General features: G+C 52.7%; 1 protein-coding gene across 6 annotated transcripts in view; it reads left to right on the forward strand.

Annotated features, from left to right (window-relative positions):
• LOC144366803 (adherens junction-associated protein 1-like) overlaps window positions 1–13,892 on the forward strand; it is a 45,590-nt gene extending 31,698 nt beyond the window's left edge. For 3 of the 6 annotated variants that reach the window (XM_078021618.1, XM_078021619.1, XM_078021620.1), the window contains exons 2-3: window positions 3,147–3,940; window positions 12,379–13,603. In XM_078021618.1, the coding sequence (XP_077877744.1) occupies window positions 3,147–3,940; window positions 12,379–12,536 (952 nt within the window). In that variant the 3' untranslated portion in view covers window positions 12,537–13,603. Of the gene's footprint in view, window positions 1–3,146; window positions 3,941–9,958; window positions 10,182–12,378 lie in introns of those variants that run through there. The other 3 variants (XM_078021622.1, XM_078021621.1, XM_078021623.1) reach the window with 3 other exon arrangements.
• Window positions 13,893–27,440: the final 13,548 nt, after the last annotated feature.

Here is a 27,440-nt window from a genome sequence, read left to right on the forward strand (position 1 = left end):
TGCCGTGACGGGCTCGCCCCCTGCAGCACTGACCACTGTCCACCTTCTGCTGGGTGCTCTCCTTGTGGGTGTGAGGCCGTGACATGTTCTTAAGGGGTCTGTGGATGGTCCGGAGTTTGGGGAAGCTGACCCCACCTCTGCCTGCCTCTGGGGCCACTACAGAGGGCAGCCGTGCTTCGGGGCCTCCCTCCTGGGGTGTGGGGGTCCCCCACCTCTCGGTGCCTGGCTGACAGCGCCATGGTCCCTCCCTGGGTGAGCCCCTCCAAGCCTCCGAGACGGCTTCCTCATGAAGTGAGAGCAGCCGGGGGCGTCCAGCCCTGCGCAGGTCAGAGAGCATCCTGGGCTTCGGCCTGGTTCAGAGCTGGCTGGGGGCCACAGGGAAGTGGCATGGGGCCGCTCAGGGTCCTTGGAGGGCACTCTCCAGACCAAGAAATTCCTGGTAGCACTCAGGGCCAGGCTGGGCCCGGGGCCAGGCAGAGTCCGGGGCCTTTGGCCCCTGTACAGGGCCCCTGGTGCCTCTGCGCAGGCCACGCCATCAGCCTGGGCCTTCCTGGGGGAGCAGGTCCCTGCGGGGCTTCCTGGATGCCGGGGAGGGGGAGGCTGGGTCCTGACTCGCCCACCAGCCCTCTATTTTCCCTCTGAACAAATGTGTCACTTTAAAAAGAAGCTGGACTTGGGGAGAAGCGAATCCACCTCCCCTGCCACGTGGCCATGGCTGGTTTTCTGCATAACAGCTGGGTGTCTAGGAAATGAGGGGTTTCTATGGTAACCAATTACAGCCCGTGATTGGTGAAAAATCACAGAAATATCCTGTGTGTGAAGTTATGCCGGGGAGGCAGGCCCAGGCTGAGGTGCTGTGGTTTTAATTTCCTGGGGCGATATTTCTCCAAGCCTGGATGGCGGCAGGTGTGCCCTTGCTCGCTCTTAGTGCAGCTTGCTGGGTAGGGCCTGGGGGCCTGGGGGCCTGGGGCCTGGTAAGACCTCGTGAGTCCTAGTGGGGCCTGGGGGAGGGTCTCATGACTTCCTGTGGGGCCTGGTGGGGCCTGGAGGCGCCTGGAGGGGCCCCGTGGGGCCTGGTGGGGCCCAGCACCTACTCCAAGCAGAATCTCATTCCCCTGGGGCCAGACTCCTACCCAGCTGCAGGGGAGAAAGCTGTGTTTTCCACCATCTCCCACCCACCCTCGCTAGGTCGCCAGCAGCCCCAGAGGAGCTGCCTTCAGCACGTGCGGGGGCTTTCACACTGACCTAGATGTCCCCGTGCAGTGATGATGGCCCTGGTCCCTGCACCAAGCTCGGCTGCTTGTGCAGGGAAATTGCACAACACAGCAACCCAGGGAGGAGGCATTAGCATAATGAACACTTCCTAATTTCTGGAGCAAAGCACTTTGATTCTGATTAAGAAACTAGGGCCTTATTATTTGGGGATTAGCCCTTTTTGATAATTAATGCTCACTAATGTGAGGTTCTTTCTCTCAACATCTCAATGACCCCTGGGGACCAGCTCATTCCCAAGTGCCAGGAGGCCTCGGCCCCGGAGAGTTGTGCACACACTGGGACCTAGTTACAGTTGCACACACTGTCACACTCCCAGACACGCCTTGCACACTCACTGATATGCAGGCACACCAGAGAGTCTCACACGTGGGCATGTGCAGGTGCCCATGGGCAGATGCAGGGGCACACGGGGCACAACAGCGCATTCCCGTCTCACACGGACACACAGGCACGGTGTGCGTGAGGCTGACTCACATCTGCGGACACACAGCCACACGCATCTTCACACCCACACATGCTGACACACACACACTGCACACAGTCTCTTCCTCGCGACAGGACACACACAGGATTGTCAAAGTCACACCCAGCACACACACTGACACATGCATGCACACGCTGCTGCACACTGGTGTGTGTGCACACTCGACAGGGTGCTCACACTCACCCCAATCCCGTCCTTTTTAAAGTCACATGACACCTATAAGGAAAAGTGGCCTGCGTGTCCCGGAGGCTCCGCCGCCCTGCCCACCCCCACCACAGCAGCATGGAGTTTTGGGATTCATTTTAACTTTCAGACCTGAGGTTGTGACAAGAGCTGAGTTTGAATGGCACCTGTAATCAGTCCTCAGTTATCCGTGCCGTGGGAGAGGGCACGTGGGCCCGCGTCCCCCAGCCTGCCATGTGGTTCTGTGTTGTGCTCCGGATTTTCCCGTGACGCTCCAGCGTCCACCTTCCTGGAGATGGCTCCAGGCCTGGGCTCTCTGTGGAGTGCTCCACGGGCCGTGGACACCACGCTTCCCCGGGGCTCCGGCCTCCGCAGCTCGGCCTCCCCCAGGCTCTGCAGGGTTTGGCCTTTCTCCAGCTCCTGGGGCTGAGGAGGTGGACAGAGGGCTTCAAGGCCACCTGCACCCGGGACAAACAGGTGGGAATGTCAGCAGGACCACACTTCGGCATCAGTGAACCCCCAGCTTATCTGGAGCAGGTCTCAGGTCCCTCCGACCTCGGCAGAGGCCCAGCCCGGGCGGCTGGCGTCCAGGGAGGAAGGCCCTGGCAGCTCTAAGTCAGTCACATTCACCTCAGGGGCCACAGCAGGGGCCACGGCAGGGGCCAGGGCCGGGGCCAGGGGCCTTGCAGAGTGCATGCAGGTGGTGCTCAGGGGCCACCGACTGTTTGCTCCTTGCCCGAGTCAGACCTCGTCCCACCAGGCCTTGGGAGAGCCGATGGCCAATGGCCGTGAGCCTCTTGTGCTTCCTAGAGGAGAGCACTTGGGCCTGGAGTCCGGCCGGAGGCTGGCCAGTCCCACGGTTCTCAGTCTGTGTCCTCTTGGTGCCTCCTGTCATTATGGGCAAAAGAAGGGGACTGGCAGGTCATCACATCGGGGATGATGGGGTCCGTTGGTCTTGGTCCTCCTCCCAGGAGATGGGCCCTGTGGTTGTCAGCTGGCTGGGGCAGCCTCTGGGGACCTGGAGGGCATGGTCTTCTCAAGGTGGAGAGGGAGATGCTCCAGTGACCCTCAGAGGGAGGGGTTTGCCCTTGAGGCTGAGCTCCTCCTGCAAGAGAAGACTGGCCTTGTCCTGATGGAGGGTGATGACCTGGCCCCGCAGAGCCCTGCCCGCCTTGCTGACCACTCTCCTCTCTCTCCTTCGCAGCTCCATGTCCATCCACTGGCCGGGCCGCTCCCTTGGAAGCCATGCTTGGATCCTGATAGCCATGCTGCAGCTTGCTGTGGATTTCCCGTCCTGTGAGTCCCTGGGCCCAGGCCCCGAGTTCCACCTCCTGCCCCGACCACCGCAGAGGCCCCCGCGGCTGTGGAGCCTGAGGAGTGGACAGCCGTCTCGGCTCCCTGCCCCTGTGTGGAGCCCTCGGGCGCCCCGGGCGGAGCGGGCCCATGGGCAGATGCCCCGTGCCAGGAGAGCCCACAGGCCCAGAGACCAGGTGGCCTCCCTCGTGCCCAGAGGGGGTCTCGCCAAGCCCCCAGCTGCTGCCAAATCCAGCCCATCCCTCACTTCCTCCTCCTCGTCCTCATCCTCCGCGGTGGCCGGAGGGGCCCCCGAGCACCAGAGTCTCCTGCGGCGGGGGAAGAGGCACGTGCAGGACACTGGTCTCAGTGGCTTCGACTTCAGGGGCAGCAGGCCCACGACAGAGACAGAGTTCATCGCCTGGGGGCCCACGGGGGACGAGGAGGCCCCGGAGGCCAACACTTTCCCAGGCGTGTTTGGCCCCACCACGGTCCCCATCTTACAAACACGGAAGACGACTGTGGCCACCACCACCATCGCTGCCACCACGGCCACCTCCATCTCGCTGCAGACCGAGGGGGTCACTGCCTCCCCGGATCCCCGGAGAAGGATCCCCGCTGGGGCTAGCACAACGGAGCCTTCTCCCAGGCCCAGCAACAACGGGAAAGACAGCAAGCCCCCCCGGATTCTGGGGGAGACCTCAGGTAGGCGGCCACCACGGAGCTCTGGGTCTGTCTGGGGGCTGGGACGTGTGCGGCTTGGGAGGGAGGGACTCCGAGGTGTGCAGGGCGGTTCACGGGGGCCAGACTGAAAAGGAAGAGGCCAGGGGTCAGGCGCAGGATCGCAGGGAGAGATGGCGTCCCGTGTCGGGACACCCAGGCAGTCAGCAGGACTGGGGAAGCAGGTGGACGTGAAAAGGGGGCCTCCCTCCTTCCCATCCACCTGGGAGTGGACGCGGACACTGGTACTGCCGGAGCAAGGCCTGGACGGAGTCCTGAGAAACCTCCAAGGCCCCAGAGAGGCCCCGCCAGGGGAGCTGGTCCCGGACCAGGAGTGGCCTTGTCAGCGGCCAGGCCAGGCCGTAGGAAGAGCCCAGCGCTGGCAACTGAAGCTCTGCGGACAGGCAGCGGGTGGAGGCTTCCCGGGGACGGCTGGGTGCCTGTCCCTGCCCCAGCAGCTGGTGCCCCGACTCCTTGGCCTCTGATGACAGGCTGTGGCCCAGTGGCACCCGGAGTCGCAGCCCCCCCCACTTCCCGCAGCAGCTGTGGGAGGCGTGGGCCGTGGGGGGAAGGGCTCCTCCACACCCAGGTCTGGGCGCCACCAACCCCGCCTGGGGCTCCTCGGGATCCAGGGGCAGGAGAAGTGCTGCGGAGAGCTCCCCGATGCGGAGGGGCCTGGACGGGTCCTGCGAGGTTCCCTGACCTTGGCCAGGCAGGCAGCCGGCAGCCGGGGACAGGTTTTTGTGGGGTGGCCGGTGTTGGCCCTTCAGCTCACCATTTTCCTCCTCCCTTCACTGGACAAGACGGTGTGTGCCTCGTGTCACCCCTGGACAGCAGCTTGTCCAGGGAGCCGGAGCCCCATGCCAGGCCAAGGCCAGGAGCCGGCAGCTCCCTGGAGGGCCCGGGGCCTGCCTCAGCCACCCCAGCATGGCGCCCGTAGCTCTGGTCAGGGGCTCTGAGAGTCTGACCTCAGTAGACGCAGCAGGTGCCCCCCCCCCCCCCCCCGTCGCCTCCTCTGAAGACCCACTTGCTGTGTAGCCGTGGAAGTGGAATCAGGTTCCAAGGAAAGCCCCTCCCTCAGGAATCACCCTGCAGGTGAAATAACTGGGACATTTCTCCAGATTTTAGGATAATGGTTAAGCCCCTCGCTGCCCGGCTTCGTAGTCCTCATATTAGCTGTGTGACCTGGGCAACCTGCTTGTCTGCTCTGTGCCTCAGTTAGACAGTAGCGTTGACCATCTCCTAACATTGTCATCAAAGGTTAAAGGAGACAGTGCACGTCATGTGCTGACCTTCTGGCGCACGGGGGTTGCTCAATAAGTGTTAGCTGCTGTTAATATGAGCAGAAGGATGGTGATGGTGGTGGTGATGGTGATGTTGGTGATGATGGCAATGATGGTGACCACAGTGATGATGATGGTGGTGATGGTGGTGATGATAGTGGTGGTGTTGGTAGTGGTGTTGGTGGTGGTAATGATGGTGCTATAATACTAATAATTATGATGATGGTGGTGGTGATGGTGATGGTGGTGGTGATGGTAATGTTGGTAATGATGACAATGATGGTGACCACAGTGATGATGGTGGTGGTGATGGTGATGATGATAGTGGTGGTGTTGGTAGTGGTGTTGGTGGTGGTAATAATGGTGCTATAATACTAGTAATTATGATGATGGTGGTGGTGATGGTGATGGTGGTGGTGATGGTGATGATGATGATGGTGGTGGTGATGGTGATGGTGGTGGTGATGGTAATGCTATAATACTAGTAATTATGATGATGGTGGTGGTGATGTCACATAATGATGGTGGTGAGGTGGTAGTGATGGTGATGATGATGGTGGTGATGGTAGTGGTGATGGTGGCACTGATGATGATGATGGTAGTAGTGTTGGTAGTGGTGCTCGTGGTGGTGATGATAATGCTATAATTCTAGAAATTATAATGATGGTGGTAGTGATGGTGGTGGTGATAGTGGTGGTGAGGGTGGTGGTGAGGGTGGTGTTGATGATGGTGGTGATGGTGGTAGTGATGGTGGTGATATTGGTGGTGATGGTGGTGGTGATGGTGGTGATGGTGGTGGTGTTGGTAGTGATGGTGATAATGATGGTGGTGATGGTGGTGATGGTGATGGTGGTGTTGGTAGTGATAATGATGAAAATGATGATAGTGATGGTGATAATGATGGTGGTGAGGGTGGTGGTGAGGGTGTGGTGATGGTGGTGGTGGTGTTGGTAGTGATGGTGATAATGATGGTAGTGAGGGTGGTGGTGATGGTAGTAGTGATGTTGGTGTGGTGTTGGTGATGGTGGTGATGGTGGTGGTGTTGGTAGTGATGGTGATAATGATGGTGGTGAGGGTGGTGGTGAGGGTGGTGGTGATGGTGGTGATGGTGATGGTGGTGTTGGTAGTGATGGTGATAATGATGGTGATAATGATGGTGGTGAGGGTGGTGGTGAGGGTGGTGATGTTGGTGTTGGTGTTGGTAGTGATGGTGATAATGATGGTGGTGAGGGTGGTGTTGGTAGTGATGGTGATAATGATGGTGGTGAGGGTGGTGGTGATGGTGGTGGTGATGGTGGTGGTGATGGTGGTGATGTTGGTGTTGGTGTTGGTAGTGATGGTGATAATGATGGTGGTGAGGGTGGTGTTGGTAGTGATGGTGATAATGATGGTGGTGAGGGTGGTGGTGAGGGTGGTGGTGATGGTGGTGATGTTGGTGTTGGTGTTGGTAGTGATGGTGATAATGATGGTGGTGAGGGTGGTGTTGGTAGTGATGGTGATAATGATGGTGGTGAGGGTGGTGGTGAGGGTGGTGGTGAGGGTGGTGGTGAGGGTGGTGGTGAGGGTGGTGGTGATGTTGGTGGTGATGTTGGTGGTGATGGTGGTAGTGATAGTGGTGATGTTGGTGGTGGTGTTGGTAGTGATGGTGATAATGATGGTGGTGAGGGTGGTGGTGATGGTGGTGGTGATGGTGGTGATGTTGTTGGTGGTGTTGGTAGTGATGGTGATAATGATGGTGGTGAGGGTGGTGTTGGTAGTGATGGTGATAATGATGGTGGTGAGGGTGGTGGTGAGGGTGGTGGTGATGGTGGTGATGATGTTGGTGGTGATGGTGGTAGTGATAGTGGTGATGTTGGTGGTGGTGTTGGTAGTGATGGTGATAATAATGGTGATAATGATGGTGGTGAGGGTGGTGGTGAGGGTGGTGGTGATGGTGGTGATGGTGATGGTGGTGTTGGTAGTGATGGTGATAATGATGGTGATAATGATGGTGGTGAGGGTGGTGGTGATGATAACGATGATGTCAGTTGCTATTAATGTGCTGATCTTCTGCTACCAGCTTTGACAGATCATTTCACAGGTCCCAAGGCCTGTCTCTGACCTTGGTGCTTCCTGCAGAGGTATAGCTAGAGCTCTAGCTGGGAGCTGCTTGGGATGGAAAATCACCTGGCGTGGATTCGCAGAGGCACGCAGCTCAGCCTCTCTCAAGTGCTGGCAGAGGATGGACGTCAGATGGGTCAGAAGTTCACCTGAGGCTCTATCAGGAGGCCCCAGTGTGACCCGTCTGCCTGTGTCAGCCTCTTGCCTGTCATACGCTGAGTTTGGAGTCACAGTGTCTGGTAGGAGAGAGCCAGAGGGCAGTTCCTTGAGTGCTGGTCTTAAAGCTCATGGCGAGTGTGTGCGTGTCAAGGCGCCTGGTTCTGGTTACTGGACAGGCCACGGCAAGGAAGCCTGGCCCCGGCCTGTGCTTAGCAAGGTCAGTGCTCGGGAAGGATCTCGGACCCTGCCTGCTGGCACCTGCCCTGGGCCTCCCTGGCCTGCTCAGGTGAATCTCGACTTCCCCAGCTGAGCAAGCTTGGGTCTCTGGGAGGTGCACCACCCACGAGGGGCCATGCAGCCCTGCAGGTCCCCAGTGTCATTCAAGGCTTGTCTCCATTTAATCAGTCCTGTCCATGACATCAGCAGCTCAAGGTCGCAGCGGCTCAGATGTCACCAGAGCCCTGCCTGGTAATTTTTACATTGCAATTCACTCAGGCGTTTCCCCAAGGCCAGTTGGAAAGTTGCTTTGTTTGTGTCACCAGGGGGCCTTCAGTGTCCTTTAGGCATGTAAGCAGGGAGGCTGGCCTTACTTCCTCTGCACCTTGATGGCCAGCTGACCTGAGCAGCGGTGGGTGCCAGCCAACCCTGGGAGCGAGTCTGTGACAGTGAAATACCTCCTAAATGCCAGAGTCGGAGTGGAAGGGAATCCACGCAGAGCAGCAGGGAGAAGCGAGCTCCTTTCCCTTCCGTCGAAAGCCTTGGTGGCAGCTTAAATGCTGAACCCCTTTTAATTAAGTTGCTGGGTGTTTGCTACCAGGAAAGTGAATCTCTCCTTAATTTAAAGATATTTGAAGCAAATGACTCATGAACTTCAAAAGTTTTGAGTAGCTTAATTGGGGTAAGAGCATCACAGAACAAATGAGCGGCTGGAGTTCCTGCAGCACCCTGAACTTGGCAGACACTGAGGCCGGTCTTTAGAGTCTTAATTGGGACTGTCTCAGAAGCAGGGTGGCCTGGCACATCCTGAGAGCCACGGTTCTGGCTGGTGACCAAGGACACACTGAGCACAATCGCAGGTGGAGATGGGTGCCAGCCGCCAGCCCTTGGGGCTGTGTGGCCCTTAGGGAACTCCCTGTGCTTCTGCTGAGCGAAGCCGGTTCACACCAAGTGGACCCGTGAAGTCCGCCCTGACTCTGCCTGGAGACTCCTCTTCCTTTCATTCCCATTCCCCACGTGCTGCTCTGGCTTAGTGCAGTTAGTGCCTCTTAAGCGTTTTTGATCCCCAGGGCCTCGTCCTTCTCCGCAGAGCGGCAGAGACAGGGCCAGTTCTTCAGGGCCCGGGAAGGCCACTCTCCGGTGCTCCCTTCCCTTGCCAGGTTCTCAAATGCTGCTGCTGCCTGGGGTATGGGGCAGGGAGGGGCCTCTGTGACACTCCCTCTAGGCTCTGGTCTCCTCTAAGGGACTGTGGGGTCACTGGCCGAGCAGGTGGGGAGGAGCCGTGCCAGTGCTCCTGTGGAACATGTCTTCCCTGGCCTTGTGTGTGGGACACGCAGTGCCGGATGACAGAGCTGTCTGACGTTCTGTGGATTGAATTTATGATTTCATCTGCGTGCAGGGGAACAATCCTGAGCGCTGAGATTGAACATTAGACAGAACACCATTTTTAGAATTTTTATTTGACTGTGTTAAAAGGACCAGTTTTAGAATTTCTGGCTTCTTGATCAATTATGCAATGAACCGCCAACTTTATACTTAGTCGGTGCTAAAGTGCCCGCCCAGGTAGGAGGGCGAGCTGCTGGGGGCATGGGGCCCCTCCATCTCTTCAAGGGGTTTAGACGCTTATTTGGCCAAGTAAGATAGATGAGGACGCATCCCTACCGAGAGAGCCGACGGGCAAGGACAGTGCGGGAAATGTCACGAAGCCAGTGTCATCGATTGTCCAATTTTTCCGGCAGCGGTAGTCAGAGGAAGAAGGGTCTGCTGTGGGTGGCAGGGGCCAGACCAGGCCTCCAGGGGCCAAGTTCTGATGGAAGGGGTGGGTGGCCCAGGGAGAGATGCTGTGCAGAGGTGGCAGGCAGGTGGGCAGAGTGGGCAGAGCCTCCACAAGCCTGGATCCTGCGAGGAGCTGAGTTGGGCTTCAGCCCTGGAACCCAGTCTCCTGGCCCCAGAGGCTGGAGAAGACCACCTGGAAGTCCCTTTCCCAGCCCTAAACTGATGTAAGGCTGGGTGGCCCCTGGATGCCACCTGTGGACAGCTAGGGCAGTGGCCTGCACAGGCCCCTCCTCATTCTCTTCTCATTACAGGGTGAATGCCGGGGGCAGGGTGGCCCTCCCAGGGTGGCCCTCCTCATGTCCAGGGCAGGCCGTCCTGGGGGCCTGACAGTGAGCTCAGTGGTTGGCAGGAAATGCTCTGGACTGGACTTTAGAGCTGCCATTTGGGGTGATGAGTAATCTTTCCTTAGGGGTCACCCCTGTCCCAAGCCCCCAGGAGTGGCCTGCCTAGTGACGTGCAGTTGGAAAGGGGCCAACGGGCACGCTCCCGCAAAAGACGCACCGCCCTCACCTTGCAACAGGTGAGCTCCCGGAGACACTGGAGGCCTCCCCGCCAGCTGCAGCCGTCCAGGTCCAAGACTCCACCAAAGTCACATCAGACACTCGGGTGGTGGACTGAGGAGCCCTGGGCAGGTGCGAGGCCTCTGCTCTGCATGTGGGTCAGTGAGTCTCTGTCCTGCAGCCTGCTGCAAGGCTGTGAGGATCAGCGTCACAGAGGGGGAAGCTTTTCTTTCCAGAAGTTTCTCTCTGCAGGGGGAAGCTGCAGTTTTCCTGGGGACAGAGGCTCAGACTTGGCCATGGAGATCCTGCGGGGGGGCGCCTGGTGCAGGTGAGAGCGCCTGCCCGGCCCACTGCACGCCCAGGCTCCCCACCGTGGCTGGCCAGCGCTTGTCCTTGGCTGTGACCTCGTGGGGCCTCGGCCTCCTGGACAGCATGGTTGGGAGGTGGTTTCTCTCACGGGTTGTTCTGAGCCTGGATCAGGTCGACCGTGGGAAGGGCGGATGCCATCGTGAGCATAAGGGGATGCTGATGGAGTCGAAGGCCCAAGGTCACCTGCAGCCACCTGGCCTGGACTGCGTTGGGGAGATGGTGCCTGAGCAGGGGATGTGCCACTAGGTTTCTGTGTCCTTCGTACCCTTGAGGAGTCACCCTCGGTGAATGGCTACCCACTGCTCTCTTGAACTAATCCTGAGAGTGACAGATGGAAGGCCTCGCCTCTCCTTGAACTCATCCTGAGAGTGACAGATGGAAGGCCTGAATTAGGCTGAGGAAGGTGAGGCTCCTGGGGAAGAAGCCAAGGTCGGGCTGCACAGGCCCAGGCCTGTTCCCAGAGTGGCTGAGGTGGGCGGAGCAGGTGGAGGTGGTCCGGTTGGATGAGTGGGCACATGGTTCCTCCTGGAGCCTTCACCCAGCTGGACGGTGTTCCTTCCTGCCAGTCACGTGCTGTTCCTCTACAAGTGTCGTGGTGTTAGGCTTGTTATTTGGTGCTGGGGATTAAACCAGAGCCCCACATCTGTGAAGCACACGCTGTCACGGAGCTCCCCCAGCCCCTCACCATTGAGTACTGTTGAACTTCTATGATCTCTATTCATTGAGGCACTGGGTGAGCAGAAATGGCCTTTCTTGTCTTGTGGACAGGCCACAGGCAGTGTTGGTTATGGGGACAGTCACACCCAGTGCACTCTTGGTGCAGAATTCTTAAACATTTGGATTTGCATTTTGCTTGCAGTTCTGTAGTAAGAACCTGTTTCATTTGACTGTAGTTTTTTAAATCTCAGGAGTTCAGTTCAGGAGCTGGGCTGCACACCTGTAATCCCAGTGACACTCAGAAGGCTGAGACAGGAGGATTGCAAGTTCCAGGCCAGCCTCAGCAACTTAGTGAGGCCCTAAGCAACTGAGCTACTGCCTTGTGCCTTCCTCAGTGCTGTCAAGAGGAGGAGGAGGGCCACCTTCATCAGGGTGGCCAGAGGTGGCCTCTAGGCAGGGGCAGTGTGAGTGAGATCCTGAAGGAAGAGGAGCAGAGGGGCAGGTCTGGGAGAACGTTCCAGGCTGGTGCGTGCCCCAGGTGCAGTGTGCCCTCGTGCACAGGCCATGTGAGGACAGTGCAGTAAGTGGGGTCAGGCACGGTGTGTGTGTGTGTGTGTGTGTGTGTGTGAGTGATAATGATATTGTGGGGGGAAGATCCTGCAGATGTCTTTGTTTAATTCAGAGAGCAATGGCCATTGAGAGGTTGTGCCCCGGAGCCTTGATTTGCTGAGGATCAAACCCAGTGCCTCACACATGCCGGGCAAGCGCTCTGCTCTAGAGCCCCAGCCCTGGCTTGTGTTTTTGAAGCTCTTCTGGAGGAGGGATTGCCGGTGGCCAAGAGCAGGGCACGTGGCTAGAGGGGAGGAGACCACCCCAGCACTGAAGGCCATCAGGGAGGTGAGAAAGCACTCCAGGAGCCACCAATTCAGGAGACGCTGCCACTTAGGCCAGAAGGTGTTCCCAGGAGAGGAAAGTGGTGTCGCTGCCAGGGCAGCTGAGTGGTCTAGGAGGGTGAGGACAGGCGTCTCCCTTGATGGTAAACAGGCATGGACACGGGAGCTGGCCTGGGCAGAGGGCCAAGAGTTTTCAGGCACTTAAGTTTTAATGTAAGTAATATCCTGGTTTCCCCCCCACTACGTTTAAGGTAGATGTTCTGTTTAATTTTTGTGCATACCATTGAATAAATGTCGTCCTAGAAGTCACACCAGCTGGGGGTGGTGAAGCCAAAATGTCATTCCCTAAACCCAGAGCCACACGAAAGACAGCATGCTGGCAGGTGCTCAGTCCATTTCCTGTCTCCTAGGATACGGCCTGCGCTGCCACAGGGCCATCATTACCATCTGCCGGCTCATTGGCATCAAGGACATGTATGCCAAGGTCTCTGGGTCCGTCAACATGCTCAACCTCACCCGGGGCCTCTTCCATGGGCTCTCCCGCCAGGTAACCTTCCCTGGGGTTTGAGCAGGTCTGGCTGTGCTGCAGACCAAGGTGCTGAGGGTCTCCTAGGGGCTCCCACGGCCACCTGCTGCAGTGACCCCAGGGCTCTGCTGCCCAACCAGAGCTAATCTTGTTTCTCAACATCACCTCACCGAGTCTTTTTGAACCAAATCTCAGGTCCCATTTTATTTCATTCGTAAATATTTCAGTGTATTTCTAAAGGATTAGAATCAGAAATCTGAGAAGTGGTTTCTGATTCTGATCCTTTAGAGGATGTAAAGGATCCATTTACTTCTATGGTAGAGCGCTTGCTAGGAACACTTAAGGCCCAGGTTTGATCCCCAGCACTGGGGAAAAAAAATGTCATGGTACCCTTACCATTCCTAAATATCATGACTCAGTATTATCAAGTATCGAATCTGTTCATTCAAATCTATCCATTCGTCCGATTTAAAAACATTTTTTTTTACACAGTTTGATTCAATCTTGTTGATTTGATTCAATCCAGTTGAGAAGATGTCAGCACTTCTAAAGTTTCTCCTGTGTCTTTTAAGTCTTTCTTGGTCTGTCCCTCCCCCTTCCCCCCTTGCTGCTGTTGTGTTGAAGAAGTCAGGTGTTTTGTCCCATGGTGTTTCCAGGGTTGAGCACCCGTGGGGTCCTTGATGTCCTTTCCCCCCTGGACCTCCTGTGATTTGGTTGTTAGATCTCAGGGCTCCACAAGGTTCAGGCTTGGTGCTTGGCCCAGCAGGCACGTGCTTAGGGAGTTTGGAAGGCGAGGCCTGGCGTACCCCAGTTTGGGGTGGGAAGGTGGGCTGAGGCATCCCCCTGTGACAGCCACTGTGGTTTAACCACCCAGAATCAGCTGGCACTGCTCTTTTCCCCCAAGCTCTCTGGTGGGTACTGCACCCCCACCCCCACCCCACCCTGTGGTGGTGCCTCTCACTCCTATAGCCACAGGGACCCTCGGAGACCTAACTGCTGTTCTCACTTTGGTCTTGCCCAGGAAACCCACCAACAGCTGGCCGACAAGAAGGGTCTCCATGTGGTGGAATTCCGGGAGGAATGTGGCCCCCTGCCCATCCTGGTCGCCTCCCCCCGGGGGGCCTTGAGGAAGGATCCTGAGCCAGAAGAGGAGGTTCCCGACATCAGGCTGGACTGGGAAGAGGTGAAGGCTGCACAGGGAATGAAGCGCTCTATTTGGTCAGGTCTCAAGAGGGCCTCCACCTGACCTTCCTGCCACCTGGCTCCCCCACTGCAACACCCTGCCTGCTGCCCTAGGCGCCTGGGACTCCCCCGTCACATCTTGCTGTGTCACCTCTTTTTTCTTTTTTGAGGTAATTTCAACCTTCTTTTTTTACAAATAAATAATTCTAGTTTTGATTTATTGATCACGTGATCTGTGCCAGGCAGTGTGACAGGGACATTATGTACTGACCTCAGTTCAAGACTACTTTAAATACTCCATGAAACCAGCAAAAGCAAATGGAGCAGGGAGACAGGAAAAGACCCACCCAGGGGTAATGTGCACAGGGACATGAAGGGCTGTGGTGGCTGTGCCGGACGCCCACTCGGGCTGACCCATCCCTGGGAGGTGACCTCCTGCCCTGTCCCTCACAGCTGCACCCACCTCCAGCAGGGCCCAGGCTGCCCTGGTGGCAGGAAGTGCCTCATTGTTCCAAGTTGCACATCAAGTGCCAGCACCAGGAACCTCTTGTCACACGCTTGACACCGCTTGGGTGGTGTCTGGAGAAATGTCTCTTCACCTCTTTTTGCCCATTTGAAAAATTGAGTTATTTGTGTTTTTATCATTGAGTTGTAAAGATGCTTTAGTCTTGTGGACACAGGCCCCTGTAAGGGGTGTGACTCATCATGTTCCTCCTCCATGGGCAGATCATCATTTCTTGTTTCTTTGAATACTTTCTCTGCCCCCATCCTCCTCCAATCCTCTGCCTACCCAGGTAGGCCCTTGTCACAGTCCCCCAGTTTATGGTCTTTAAGACAATAGAGTAGTTAAAGCACAATTAATGCCAACATTTTTTTTACACATGTAGATGTGCAATGTATGATAACAACACAGAGACCAGGCAGGAGTCCTGGAAATATGCTGTCACTTGGTTCTCTCAAAGGGTCATTTGAAGGTGGACTGGTTAAGGTAAAGATGTGCACTTAAACTCTATTGTAAAGGAGTCACTAGCGTGACACAGAGCTCTAGCTATTAAGCCAGCGAAGAGAATGAGGTGCAATCTTAAAAATAACTCATTGTGCTGGTGCAGTGGCACACACCTGTAATCCTAGCTGCTCAGGAGGCTGTGCAGGAGTTTCCCAAGTTCAAGTGCAGCCTCAGCAACTTAGCAGGACCCTGTCTCAGAAAGGGCTGGGCAAACATACAATGCTCTTGATTTGTTGATTATATATATCCTTTGATTAAAGTCCAAACATAACGAGTCTTTAGAGACATTTTGTATCAGAAAAAAAGAAAGTTTTCTTTTGCAAGTTGCTAGATAATGTAGAAATTTGGTACAAAAAAAACAAAATGCAAAAAAGTGTGTATGTATTTATAGAGAATAGGATTGCCTGAGGCACGTAATACTTGTTTATTTAATGTGTGCCCTTGCAGACAAGTTTACATGTTTGTATGACAGGACATACATGTATGTGTGAGTGTGTGTGTGTGAGAGAGAGAAAGAGTGTGTGAGAGTGTGTGTGTGTGTGTGAGAGTGAGAGAGAAAGAGAGAGAGAGAGAGAGTATGTGTGTGTCTTTTATATACAAAAGAGGCTGAAATGTCTATCCAGGCAGAATATGTGATCAGACCCAAGCCTGTGCAGGGAGTTGGGTGACCATTAACTACGCTGATCTGATGGGTCACAAGTCCCAATGTGTGTCACCCACACTTCAGTCAGCAACACCAGCCAATCTCCCAACTGTAGCAGCATTAGTTAGTTTCCCTGCACACTCTGTGTTCCTGACATCACAGTGCTGTAAGTTGGTGGCCCTCGTTAAGCAAAGTCATATTTGCAAAACAGCATTATTTGTTTTTAAAGCTTTTAAAGAAATGATTTTCTTGGGGGGAAAAAAAAAGGCTTGGGACCCAGCTCAGTGGTGGATTGCTTGCATCGATGTGGGAAGCTATGGGTTCCATCCCCAGCACCACAGAACAAACTCAAAAAACCCTCAATCCAAGAGAAGGCAGGAAAAGAAGAGAAGGGGAACAAGGAACAGGCGGCCCCAAAGAGAAGCCTGGGAAGTTCAAACCAGCCGTTCCTCGACCGCAGTAAGTGCAAGCCCTCTGGACACCTGTGCACATCCTGTCAGCGCACTGTGCTGTGTCCTGTTGAGCTTAACTTTGTCCTCCTGGTGTTCCCCTTCAGGGTCTGTCCACTTCTGGCAGCAGGCTGGTCCCGTCTCCAGCTTTGGTCATGGCGTCACCCACCTCTCCTCGCAGTTCTCAAGTATTTTAATGTTCTGCCGTGCAGTGCGTGCTCCCTGAGGATGGTACATCTTGGAGAACTGTCCCATCATCATTCAGGTGCTGTCCCTCTATATAATTGGCAGTTTTCCTTGCACTTAGTTAATATCGTCTGAGCTTCATACAGTGACTACTGCTTTCCTTCACTAGAATTGGCCCCGTGTTTCCCTCTTCAACACTTCACTCTTAATCTACGGTGGTCCCCTCCTACCCATGGTTCAGCTCACCAAATTTTCAGGTACTTGTGGTCAACTGCAGTCCCAAACTGTTAAGTGGAAAATTCCAGAAATAAAAAAATTTCCTAAGTTTTAAATTATACTTCATTGTGTGTAATGCTATGAAGTCTCGCACTGTCCCCCTGAGGTATGAATTGTCCCTTTGTCCAGTGTGTCAACACTGTATACGCTCCCTGCCTGTTACTCACTCTTGGTAGCCATCTTGCTTATCAGATGGACTGTTGCACTATCAGTGCTGACATTCACATACCCCTGATTTTACTTAAAGCTTAAGGGGAGCAATGGTTGGAAGTTTATTGAATTATGTTAAAATTATTCTATTTTACTATTAGTTTCCATTGTCAATCTCCTCCTGTGCCTAATTTATAACAGTCATAAGAATGTAGATATAGGGGAAAACAGTGTATATAGGGCTCAGTGTCATCTGCAGCTCAGGCATCCACTGGGAGTCTCGGGATGTATCCCTGGGTGGGGGTACTACTGTATATTTCAAGTGGACTTCTAGACACCAAAGATGTGGAACCTGTTTTTTGAACCCCTCTGATAATCTCTGATAATTGGTACGTTTAGGCCCCTGATGTATAATGTGATTATTGATCCAGTTGAAATAGCATCTGCTGTGCTTGGTACCATTCTGTGTAATTGCCCTGGTTCTTTGTGCCTGTTTTTGTCTGTCTCCTCTTTTCCTGCCTTTTGATTCCATCTACTCACATTTCTCAGCACACCTGTTATACTTCTTTTTAAAAACCTTTTTTAGTGGTTGCAGTGTATACTGACAACTAACCCAGGTCCACTTTCAGATGACACTGCTGGGTCGAGACTGGTGTCAGTACCTCACAGCAACAAAGCATTCCTGGTGCTTCTGCCACCCCGCGTCACACTGTCATCTCACATGTACGTATACAGTTCTCATCAAGGACATTTGTTAGTTTTGTTCTGAACAAACTTATCCAAGAAAAATTAAGTTGTTTTTCTTTTTTATGTCAGTCTCTTTCTGGCCGGGATCATGGTCCTTGTCTTTAAAGGACTTCTTTTAGCATTTCTTGCCAGGCAGCTTCCTGGTGACACAGTCCCTCCGTGGTGTTTCTGGGAGTCTCTATTTCTCTTCACTCTGAAGGCTGAGTTTTCAGGACATGGCTGTAGGTTGGGGGGCTTTCACCTCAACACTTCTAAGTGTTTTGCTCTGAGCTCTTTCTTGAATACTTTCTGAGCATTTGGATATATTGTGTCTCTGTTCCCAGAGGCCGGGCTTCTTCCTCTGGCCCCTTTAGGGTGTGTGTGTTTGATGGTGGTTCTGTTTTGGTGTTGGCTTGGCTTTCTCTTGGTGCTGCAGTTTGGATTCCTGGAGGCTGAGGCTGGGTGGAGTTCTTTTGTTGTTCCTTCTGCTTGAAGTTCTCTGAGCCACTTTGATTTGGTACTAATTTGGGAAGTTCTCCTCTTCTCTTCCTTGGATTCCCATCTTGTCTACATGATACCTCTTATCTTCCCACAGTTCTTAGATGTTGGTTCTTTCTCTCCCTGTCTCCCTCCCCCTCAGCCTCTCTCCCTCTCCCTCTCCCTCTCCTCCTTTCCCTCTCCATCTCCCCCTCTCCCCCTCTACCTCTCCCTTCTCCTCCCCCACTCCTCTCCATGTCTCCCTTTCCCTCTCCCTGTCTCCCTCTCCCTTGTTGCCCCCTCCTTCTCTCCCTCTCTCTCTCTCTCCCTCTCCCTCTCCATCTCCCTCTCCCTCTCCTTCTCCCTCTCCCTGTCTCCCTCTCCCTGTCTCCCTCATCTCCATCTCCCTCTCCCTCTCCCTCTCCCTCTTCTTTCTCTCCCTCTCCCTATCTTGCTTTGCTTTCCTGTTTTGGAAGCTGAGACATTCTTTGCTCAGTGGAGTCCAGTATGTTAATGAGCTCATCAAAGCTCTTCCTCATTTGTGTCCCACCATTTTGTGTCTCCATCTCTTTCTGCCTTGTCCCCTCTGCTGGTGCCTGTTCTCTGTCTTTCCATGAGAGCCCTTGGCAGGTTAGTCGTGGTTGTTTGAGGGGTTCCTGGTCTGAGGGTCCCAGCATCCCTCCTGGTGGGAGTCTAGTGTCCGTGCTTGCTCCTCTCTCAGTCCTTTGCCTTTTAGTCTGCCTTGTAACTCTAGCACTGGGGAAGGGAGCTCCTGGAAATAGGCCTTGGGGAGTGTCCAGGAGTGGGAGGCAAGCTTTCTGTGGCCCCTCCAGCGGGTCCCTGTCTCCTGAGCCTGCATCCTGGGCTGGGAATGTCCCCAGTGCTTCTCCCTGTTGCCCTCTTAGGTGGAACAGCAGGACTCAGGGTGCTGGAGCTGGGTGCCTGCCTTCCCCCAGGTGACACAGGCTCTGGTGATTCCCAGTTTTTCAGACTCTGATAAAGCAGTTTCTCTAGAGGGCAACCTTGTTAGGAACAGAATGCTCTGGCGTATGTCAGAAAGGTCCAGAAACATGAGGAACCTGTAGACAGTCTCAGTGGGAACACTGAACTCCTGCAGGTGAAACCCACAAAGGTGGAGGGCCCCTGTGATCTGGCGGTGGTTCTGAGTTTTTCTTTTTCTTTTTTCTCTTTCTTTCTTTTTTCTTTTCTTTTCTTTCTTTCTTTCTTTCTTTTTTTTTTTTTTTTTGTGCTGGGGGTTAAACTCAGGACTTCACTCTGCAGAACAAGCTCTCCCACTGGGTTCCCTCCCTGGAGTTTTCAATATTCATCTTGCCTACTGAGCTTCCAGAAATCCATCAATTACAACCTGCCTTTGCCAAAACTAGTATACACATTTTCATAGCAGCTTTGTTTATAGACAAGAACTGGAAACAGTGTAGATGTCTATCAGCAGGTGAGTGGATGCAGACTCCCCAGGCCCACCTTAAGAGACAGTTGATCACTCAAAAATAGGAAAGGGTGAGCTATTGGCACTTAACCTTCTTGATGCTCAAAATAATTATGTTGAAAGAAGCCAGATTTAAAAAAAAATAAAACATGCTGTATGATTCCGTTTATTGAAACTTCTAGAAAGTATATAGTAACAAAAAGCAGATCAGGGGTCACCTGGAGATGTGAGGGGGGATGGTGGAGGTGTGAAGGGATTGCAGAGAGGCAGGAGGAAACTTTTAGGGTGATAGACATGTTGTTTATATTGATTGTGGTGCCCTCACAGCTGAAGCATAGTATTGGAACTCAACAGAGTGTGCTTGAAATGTGCAGGTTGCTGCCCTTCATTGAAACTGTTTTTTGAAATTAGCTACAACCAACAGGGGACAGAGAAGCCCCCAAGTGGTCTCTTCCTTTACTGAAGACTATGATGTAGAAATTGATTGCAGAAGAAATCTCTTTCCTGTCCATGCAATGTTTTGAGCTTAACAGTGCTTACCTGCTGCATGGCTAAATTGATCCTGCTTCAAATGCTGGGCGAGATCTTCAGGGGTGTAAGTACTACGTAGGCAACATGATGCTAAAGTGAGGTCTCTCTGCCCCCAGATGCAGGTCCCTTCCCTCATGCATCAATCCTTTGGGGATTCCAAGGCCTTTGGAAAGAAAGTTGAGGGGTCCCGGGAGCGAAGAGGATTGGGGATGTGCCAAGGGATGAGTAGGAGGTGCGCACTGGGAGGAGGACACTCCACACGGGCCTCCACTGTGCACCCAGTGTTCCACGAGGCTGGTTCAGAGCCAGAGCTGCAGGCCAGGCACATCTGGGCACATTGCAGGTTCAGGGGACTCTGCCGAGCCTAGAGAAGGGGATACTGGCGCTGAGCAGCATCTATCAGGGAAATGGGTCGCTCCCACCTGACAGATCCCTTTCCAGGGCAATCTTGGGGCCCTGCTGCAGGGACACCCAGTGAGGATGCTCGAGGAAACCTTTCTGTCCAGGAACGGGTTGGGGCTGGTGAGGGCTGTGGTCCTAGGGCGAGCTGACTGCAGCTTTTTACCTGAAGTCCTCCTGTCCCGCCCCTTGATGATCCTCCTGGAGTCGGGCCCCAAGTGACTTCTCCCTTGGCAGCCTTTGGGAGGCACCGAGGAACTGTCTGGGGCCCTGTCCCTGAGGGCGACAGGGCTTTCAGTGTTTGCTGACTTGAGTCCTGGGGAGTTTGTAAGGAGGACTCCAGCCCTCCACCTCTACCCGCAGACGTCCAATGGATGGCTAAAGGCAGAATTAGAAGGGCAGCATCTCTGCCTCAATATATGGCGCATCCATCCCCTTTGCCTGAGTCATCTTGGATTTGTTACTGGACCCTGCTGGCTGCATCAGTGCCCACAGCACAAGGAACAGGCAAAAAAAAAAAAAAAAAAAAAAAAGAAAGAAAGAAAGAAAAAGGAAAAAATAAAGAACTTTGATCAAACTGGGGAGAAGCAGCCAGAAGGCGTGGAGGAAGCCCCTGACCCACAGAAGTGGTTACAGTTTATAGAAACAAAACCCAAGTGATCTACATACGTGAATTTCCTTGGCCTGAAGAAAAGCAAAAATGGGAAAAACACAGAAAATGCCTAGGCAGATGGCCTGTGCCCAGGCCTGAGGAAGGGCGGGACCCATCTTAGCTTTCCTGGCTCCTGAGTTGGGCGTGGGGTTGCAGCCCGTCTCTATTTTCAGCAGAAGGAAGTTGCTCTTAATTCAGAATCCAGACCCCCGCCCCCATGCAGTCTGTTTCATGTCCCAGGAACAAGGTCTGATTGATGTGCATCTGAGAGCCAAAGCAGGTGACACAGCTCTCCTGACAAGGCCCCACCTGGCCAATCCTGGGAAGATGGACAGACCTCACCTGGTCAGGACCACCTGCTTTGGCAGCTGTGCAAAGCCCAAGCCCTTGCCCTCATTCCCCTTTCTATAAAAGCTCCAAGTCATTGTCACTCCCTGAAGACAGGTGAAGGATGTGGGTCCCCCTGCCTTCCCCGAGTGGCTGCACTGATAAAAGTTCCTTTCCTGCTGGGCATGGTGGTGCATGTCTGAAATCCCAGAGATTCTCGGGAGGCTGAGGCAGGAGGATCACTTGAGGTCAACCTTGGTGATTTAGTGAGACCCTCAGCAACGTAGCAAGACCCCTTCTCAAAACAAGAATAAAAAGGATTGGGGTGTGCTCAGTGGTAAGGTACCCGGGTTCAATTCCTAGTCCTTTACCTGGAGCTGAAGCTCCCTGCCTCCTTTTCTTTTCCAGGTTAAAGCTTTCCCTGTGCATTCAGTCTCATTGGACTTGGAGTTACCATTGACCCAACTCAGAAGTTCCCATCTCTGGTATCTCCACCTCCTCTTGGTACTGGGGATTGGACCAGGGGCTCTGCCACTGAGCTACATCCTCAGCCCTTTTAATTCTTTATCTTAAGACAGTGCCTCAATAATTTGCTAAACCTGGCCTCAAACCCACAATCCTCCTGCCTCAGCCTCCTGAGTCACTCTATCACAGGTGGGTGCCACTGTGCTCGGCCTGTGGTTGCATTTGGATGCAGTCCAAGCTGCTGCAGGTTTGGGGAATGTTCTGTGGGCATCTATATAACAGTACCTGGACGGGGGTGCTTTCTGCAGGGGGCGCCAGACCCTCTCACTGTTTTTTTTGTGGATGTCTGCCTGGCCTGCAGTGGGTTGGTCACAGGACATTCAGGAGAGATCTAGGGCACTGGGCAGTGCCCTCCATCCAGCAGGTGACCTGGCAGGAAGAGCCCTTGCAGCAGGGAAGTGGGGTGGCACTCTGTAGGTGAAAGCACGGAGCTCTCTGATGACTAGTGACTAACACAATGTGAAGCAGAAACATCCCATGAACTTCATGTTCAAGTACAAAGCTGGCTAGGATGACTGGGTGGCATTGCAATCTCCTGAAGGTCCTTCTTGGATTCATACAAAAAGAGAGAGCGAGGGACTAAGGGACAGGAAGGAAACACAACTTTTTCAAACACTGAGATCTGGAGTCCAGCTCCTGCCATGTAGTCAGTGAATGAATGGATAATAGTTGTTTTTACAGGACCATGTGACCTGGTGCTGCTCAGCTTCCTGTGGGCCCTCAGCATCCCCATCTATAAAGCAAGGGCACAGACCAAGGGTGCTGTCAGCTTTCTGTTGCTGTGACAAAGCATCTGAGAGAATCCCCTTAAACAGAAACAGGGTTTCTTTTGGCTCATGGCTGCATAGGTCTCAGTCCATGGCACCTTAGCCCTGTTGCTTTGGGCCTGTGGCAGCACAGTAGGACATCCTGGCAGCTGGAGCACATGACAGAGGAGGCTGCTTATCTCTGGGTAACTGGGAAGAGGGTGGGTAGGACTGGGCTGGGTCCCAATATCCCCCTCAAGGTCACACCCCTAATGATCTCATTCCTTCCACGAGGCCCCACCTACTAAAGTTTCCATTATGTCCCAAGGACCACAGGCTGGTGACCAAGCCTTTAGCACATGGGCAATGGGGACATTTGACATCCAAACCACAATACCAAGTGATCATTAGCTGGGGGCTAACCCCTGGTCACCGGGCCAACCCCTCCCCACAGCCCAGGCCTGGGGAGATTGACTGCATTCTGCAAGACACCCACTTGCAGGCAGCTGCCTCAGCCAACATGGAAGTCCTTAGGAGAGGCTCTTTTATTTCACGGGGGGGGGGGGTGGTACCGGTGATTGATCTCAGGGATGCTTGACCACTGAACCCCATCCCCAGCCCAATTTTGAATTTAATTTAGAGTCAGGGTCTCCCTGAGTTGCTTAGTGCCTTGCCATTGCTAAGGCTGATTTTGAAATTTTTGATCCTCCTGCCTCAGCTTCCCGAGGTGCAGGGATTACAGGAGCGCACCACTGCGTTGGCCAAGGGGCTCCTTTTTGGCAGTGGGGTTTCCTTGGAGAGAAAGCTGAGCCTGTCCTGGGGTCATCCCTGATTTGCCCACACAGCAGTGCTTTGTTACTTTTTCTTTTCTCTGGAGGGCAACCAAATTCATACCTAGTAAACATAGCCCCACAGGTTCTCTGATTAAGAATAGTGCAGAGCTGGGGGGCAGTGGTACATGCCTGTAATCCCAGACACTCTGGAGGCTGAGGCTGGAGGATGGCATGTTTGAAGCCAACCTTAGCCATTTAGTGAAGCTCTGGCAACTCAGTGAGACTCTGTCTGTAATGAAGTAGTTTAAAAAGGGCTGGGGATGTGGCTCAGTGGTAAAGCACCCCTTGGTTCAACCCCTGGTACCAAAAGTAAGAGAGAGAGAGAAGTGAAGAAATAAGGGAAAACAAAACTCAAGCTAAGATGTTAACCCTGGGGCTGGGGATTTGGCTCAAGAGGTAGCGCGCTCGCCTGGCATGCGTGCGGCCCAAGTTTGATCCTCAGCACCACATACAAACAAAGATGTTGTGTCCGTAGAAACAAATAAATAAATAAATAAATATTAAAAAAAAAAAAATCTTAACCCTGCAAATGCAGCTGGTAGAGAAACGTGCTGACTTCAGGGCTATGAGGATTCACCTCACCAAGACTCAGCAAATGCTCTCCAAACCTGTCACCCTCAGGGCTGGGTGAGCTCCGCGGTAGAGCACTTGCCTAGCATGTGCAAGGCCCTGGGTTCAATGCCCAGTGCGGCAACAAAAAGAATTTCGAAACCCCATGTGATCCTCAGGTCCAGGGAAAGCAGTCAGAGCAGCTGGCTGCCCCTGAGACTGGGCCTGGGAGGACTCACTGGGAGGATGCCAGGGGGCTCATCAAAGGTCCAGGGAATTGCCACCAGTGCGGCCAAGGTCACTCCTAGATGGCTAAATGAAACCTGTGAGCCATGTTTTCTGTGACTCTCAGGAATCCCTTCCACACCTCTGTCCTTAAAACAGGGAAGAGTAATAATGTCACTCAGTCCCTTTGTACTGCTGGGACCACAGTGGTCTTTAGAGGAGATCTCATGGCTGCCCTGGGTCACCACTGCTTCACATCCCCTTGGTGACCAGTGGTCTCTTCCCACCTAAATGCTGTCCAGACCCGACTCCTGGGGTGCAAGCCTTCCCCTCCACCCTCCACCAGTGCTCACCAGCTGCCCTGGGGCATGGGAGGCTGTGACCCAGGCTTGGGTAGGGCTTCCCCCTTAGCCAGAGCCGTCCTGACAGCTTCAGGCTGCAGCCCCAGCCTGGAAGTGGCTGCCTGGAACAGAGCAAGAGGTTGCTCCCTGTGGCCCCTCTGGTCCCTCTCTTCCTCCTGTTGAAGGAGCATGTGAGGAATAGCTTGTCCTTAACCCTGTGCAGAAGCTCCCAAAGAAACCGCTTCAAAGCCCTGGAGCAGGGGAGGGGGTTGAAAGGTTTGGAGATGGAGCCATCTGAGAAGAAATGCCAGAACTTCAGAGATGAACAAGAGAGCAGGAGTTCCAAGCCTCTTTCGATGGAGTTTCTAGCAAAACAGGATGTTGGTTGCAGGAGCCAGATGCAAGCCAGGCTCAGATGACCCCATGGAGTACCATCAGGCGACCAATGGCCACTTCAAAACTGTATCGTAAAAGAGATTCCAGTCCTGAAGCACAAACTATGCCAGGGGCCTCCAGGCTAAGTGACAAAAGCAGGCACACAATGACACATGGCCTGTGACCTCACTCATGGAGAGTATAATACAGTTGTACCATAGAAGTAGAAAACATTATTGTGACCAATATTTTAATAATGATGATTATTATGATGGCCTTTCATGTTGGTTGTGATAATTGACAGCTGTCATTTTACAAATAATGTTGATCAAACGCTCCCTCTGGGCCATGCTCTAGGCCAGCCACTCTACCTGCCTTGCCTACCTGATCCTCACAGTGTCCCCAAGAAGCCAACACAACAAACCAGAAAGCACAATGTCCCTGCTAGCAAGTCCAGGACCTAAGTCTTGAACCCAGACACAGAGACCAACCAAATTAAATGAAATATTTACTGGAATACTGGTAGAAATCTAGGAGAAGAGGCTGTGGCCTAGAAATGGAGAGGGTTGGCTTCAATCCTCAAAACCCAAAGCTGTCAAGATGGTTCAATTGACCATCCACATTAGAAACTACTCTCCAACGAAATATGCCCCAAACATTGTGAAAACAGAGGGACTGATTGGGAGGAAATGGCAACCCAGTAGAACAGGAGGCACGAGGAGAAACACAGATGAGCACTATGCACGGGAGGAGGTCACTGGAACACAGCTGGCAAGAAGATGAACACAGGCTCAAATGATGTATTTTATTTATTTATTTTTTACAAAAATTAAGGATGTTGATAATATGTGCTGGGAGGGGATAGGAAGATAAGTTTTTTCATACACTTTGGAGGCACATTTAACATTATCCATGAAACTTAAAAAATGCACGAATGCTATGCTCCCTACAACACAGAAATTCAGGTCTTGGGACGTGCCCTGGGAAGCTGCCAGAAGGAAGTTCATTTCAATGCCATGTTAAATTATAAGACATGTACAATGCAATGGCCATTGGCAGGAAGTCTGTGGCCACAGTGAATAAGGAGGCACGTGCTGACTGCAAGTTCTTAGGACCTGTGTGTGGAAAGAAGACCCTGGACCACATGTTTCAGCTGTGGGACACAGATACAGCCCTGAACATAGGCTGGTCCAGCGGCACTGTGCATCTCTCCAGATCCACACAGTGTGGAAACCGCAGCCATCACTTGGCTTTAGGGACAGTAGCTGAGGTGATTTTCTTTTCTGAGAGATAGGGGACCACGGGTGACTCCCTCACAAATAGATGACCAGAGCCACCTCTGGGGAGAGTCTGGGCCAGGAGGTGATAGGAGAAGAGAAATTCGATCATCTGTTTCCATTTTTCTGTGATTTGGTTCAAGTGGTAAATCGGTGCTATATATTAATTAATGGATCAAATGGGTTCATCATTGTTTTAGAGTACAATTAGGTGCCTTCAAACTTTAGGCTACATGGGCACATTTGAGAACGGTTCCAGCCATTCTCTCATCCTTTGGGTCATTCCCCTCCTATGTCCTGTGAGACATTTTCTATGTGAGGCTTTAAGAAGAAGAAGAAAAAGAGAATATTCTGTAAAGAAAACCTTATGATCTGTGCATTATAAAATTGAATGGGTTCATTCAGAAATCAGAAGTTCTATTGAAAGCTATTTGCATGAGGCAAATAAAACCTATTTTTAGGCATCCTGGTGAAGACAAGGTTTTATCTTCATGTCTCATGTCTGTGTTTTTCTTTTTATTTCTTAGAATGAAATTCATAGGTTGGCAGACCATTCTATCAGATGTGTACCTAGATGACATTTCAATTACCCACTTTTACATGGTAGACATTTTGTACATGAACACTGCCTGTCTGCAACTTTTTTTAAAACAGGACTGGGCTCAGGAGCCCAAATACCAATGTTAGCTGGAACATGTTCTCCAGTTTGGCCTATCTGTCAGTATTCCCTGAGGTCATCTGTTCAATGTGCTTCATTACTCCTGCTCCCTCACCAGCTTTCATAGAAACCACATGCTGTCTATGAGTCAGAGACACCAATCTCACAACATAGCATTCTTTGAGTATCCAAAGTCCCACTTTTCACTTCGCCATGCCTGACATTGTCGGTAATATTTATCGGCAAATGTGAGATTTTCAAAGATCCAATTCTATGTGCTCCTTTCTCAAAAAGCCTTAGGCAGGTCTATAGCATACATAAATATGAAGTAAAGGCCTAGTTTTTAAAATGTCATCCATTGAATAGTTGACACATGTCTGAGATATTTTTTATTTTGGAGGAGGTATTATTTCATAGGGAATTCCAACAGCTACATGATAGTGAAATGAGAAGTAGTGCATCCATTTTATTCTTTGTGATGATTTTGATGAGTAAGGATAAGATACTTCCTTGTTCCAATGAAGATGTTGCCCACTTCTGTGAATGGATGCACCGTGTCACCCACTACTTGCATATCTGCATGTTGTGCTTGACATTAACATCGTACTTGGCAGGTGACAGAAAGCCAATACTGAAGTTAAGCTCTTGTGTTCTAGCAGCTGTGCTGCAGATCCTTGGTGTGCCACCTTGTGCAATCCATGCTACTCTGTTCATTTTCCTATTGACTTCCTGGTGATGAGCAAATGGTCTCCTGGTCTTGAGAATGGCCAAGCATTTCTCTGTGAATGTGGAAGATGGGCATGTGGAAGGCTTCAGGGAGGAGGGATCATTGATCATGTACTCTAATCCATGTGCCTGTTTAATGACCTGTTTTTCTTCTTGGGTTTTAAGGGAGACACTGCCCTCAAACACTTCTGTGCAGCTGGGAATGCAGGCTTCTGCTTCACCTTGAAGGAAGCATTCATG

The sequence above is a fragment of the Ictidomys tridecemlineatus genome, chromosome 9, assembly GCF_052094955.1.
Source record: "Ictidomys tridecemlineatus isolate mIctTri1 chromosome 9, mIctTri1.hap1, whole genome shotgun sequence".
Classification (NCBI taxonomy): Eukaryota; Metazoa; Chordata; class Mammalia; order Rodentia; family Sciuridae; genus Ictidomys; species Ictidomys tridecemlineatus.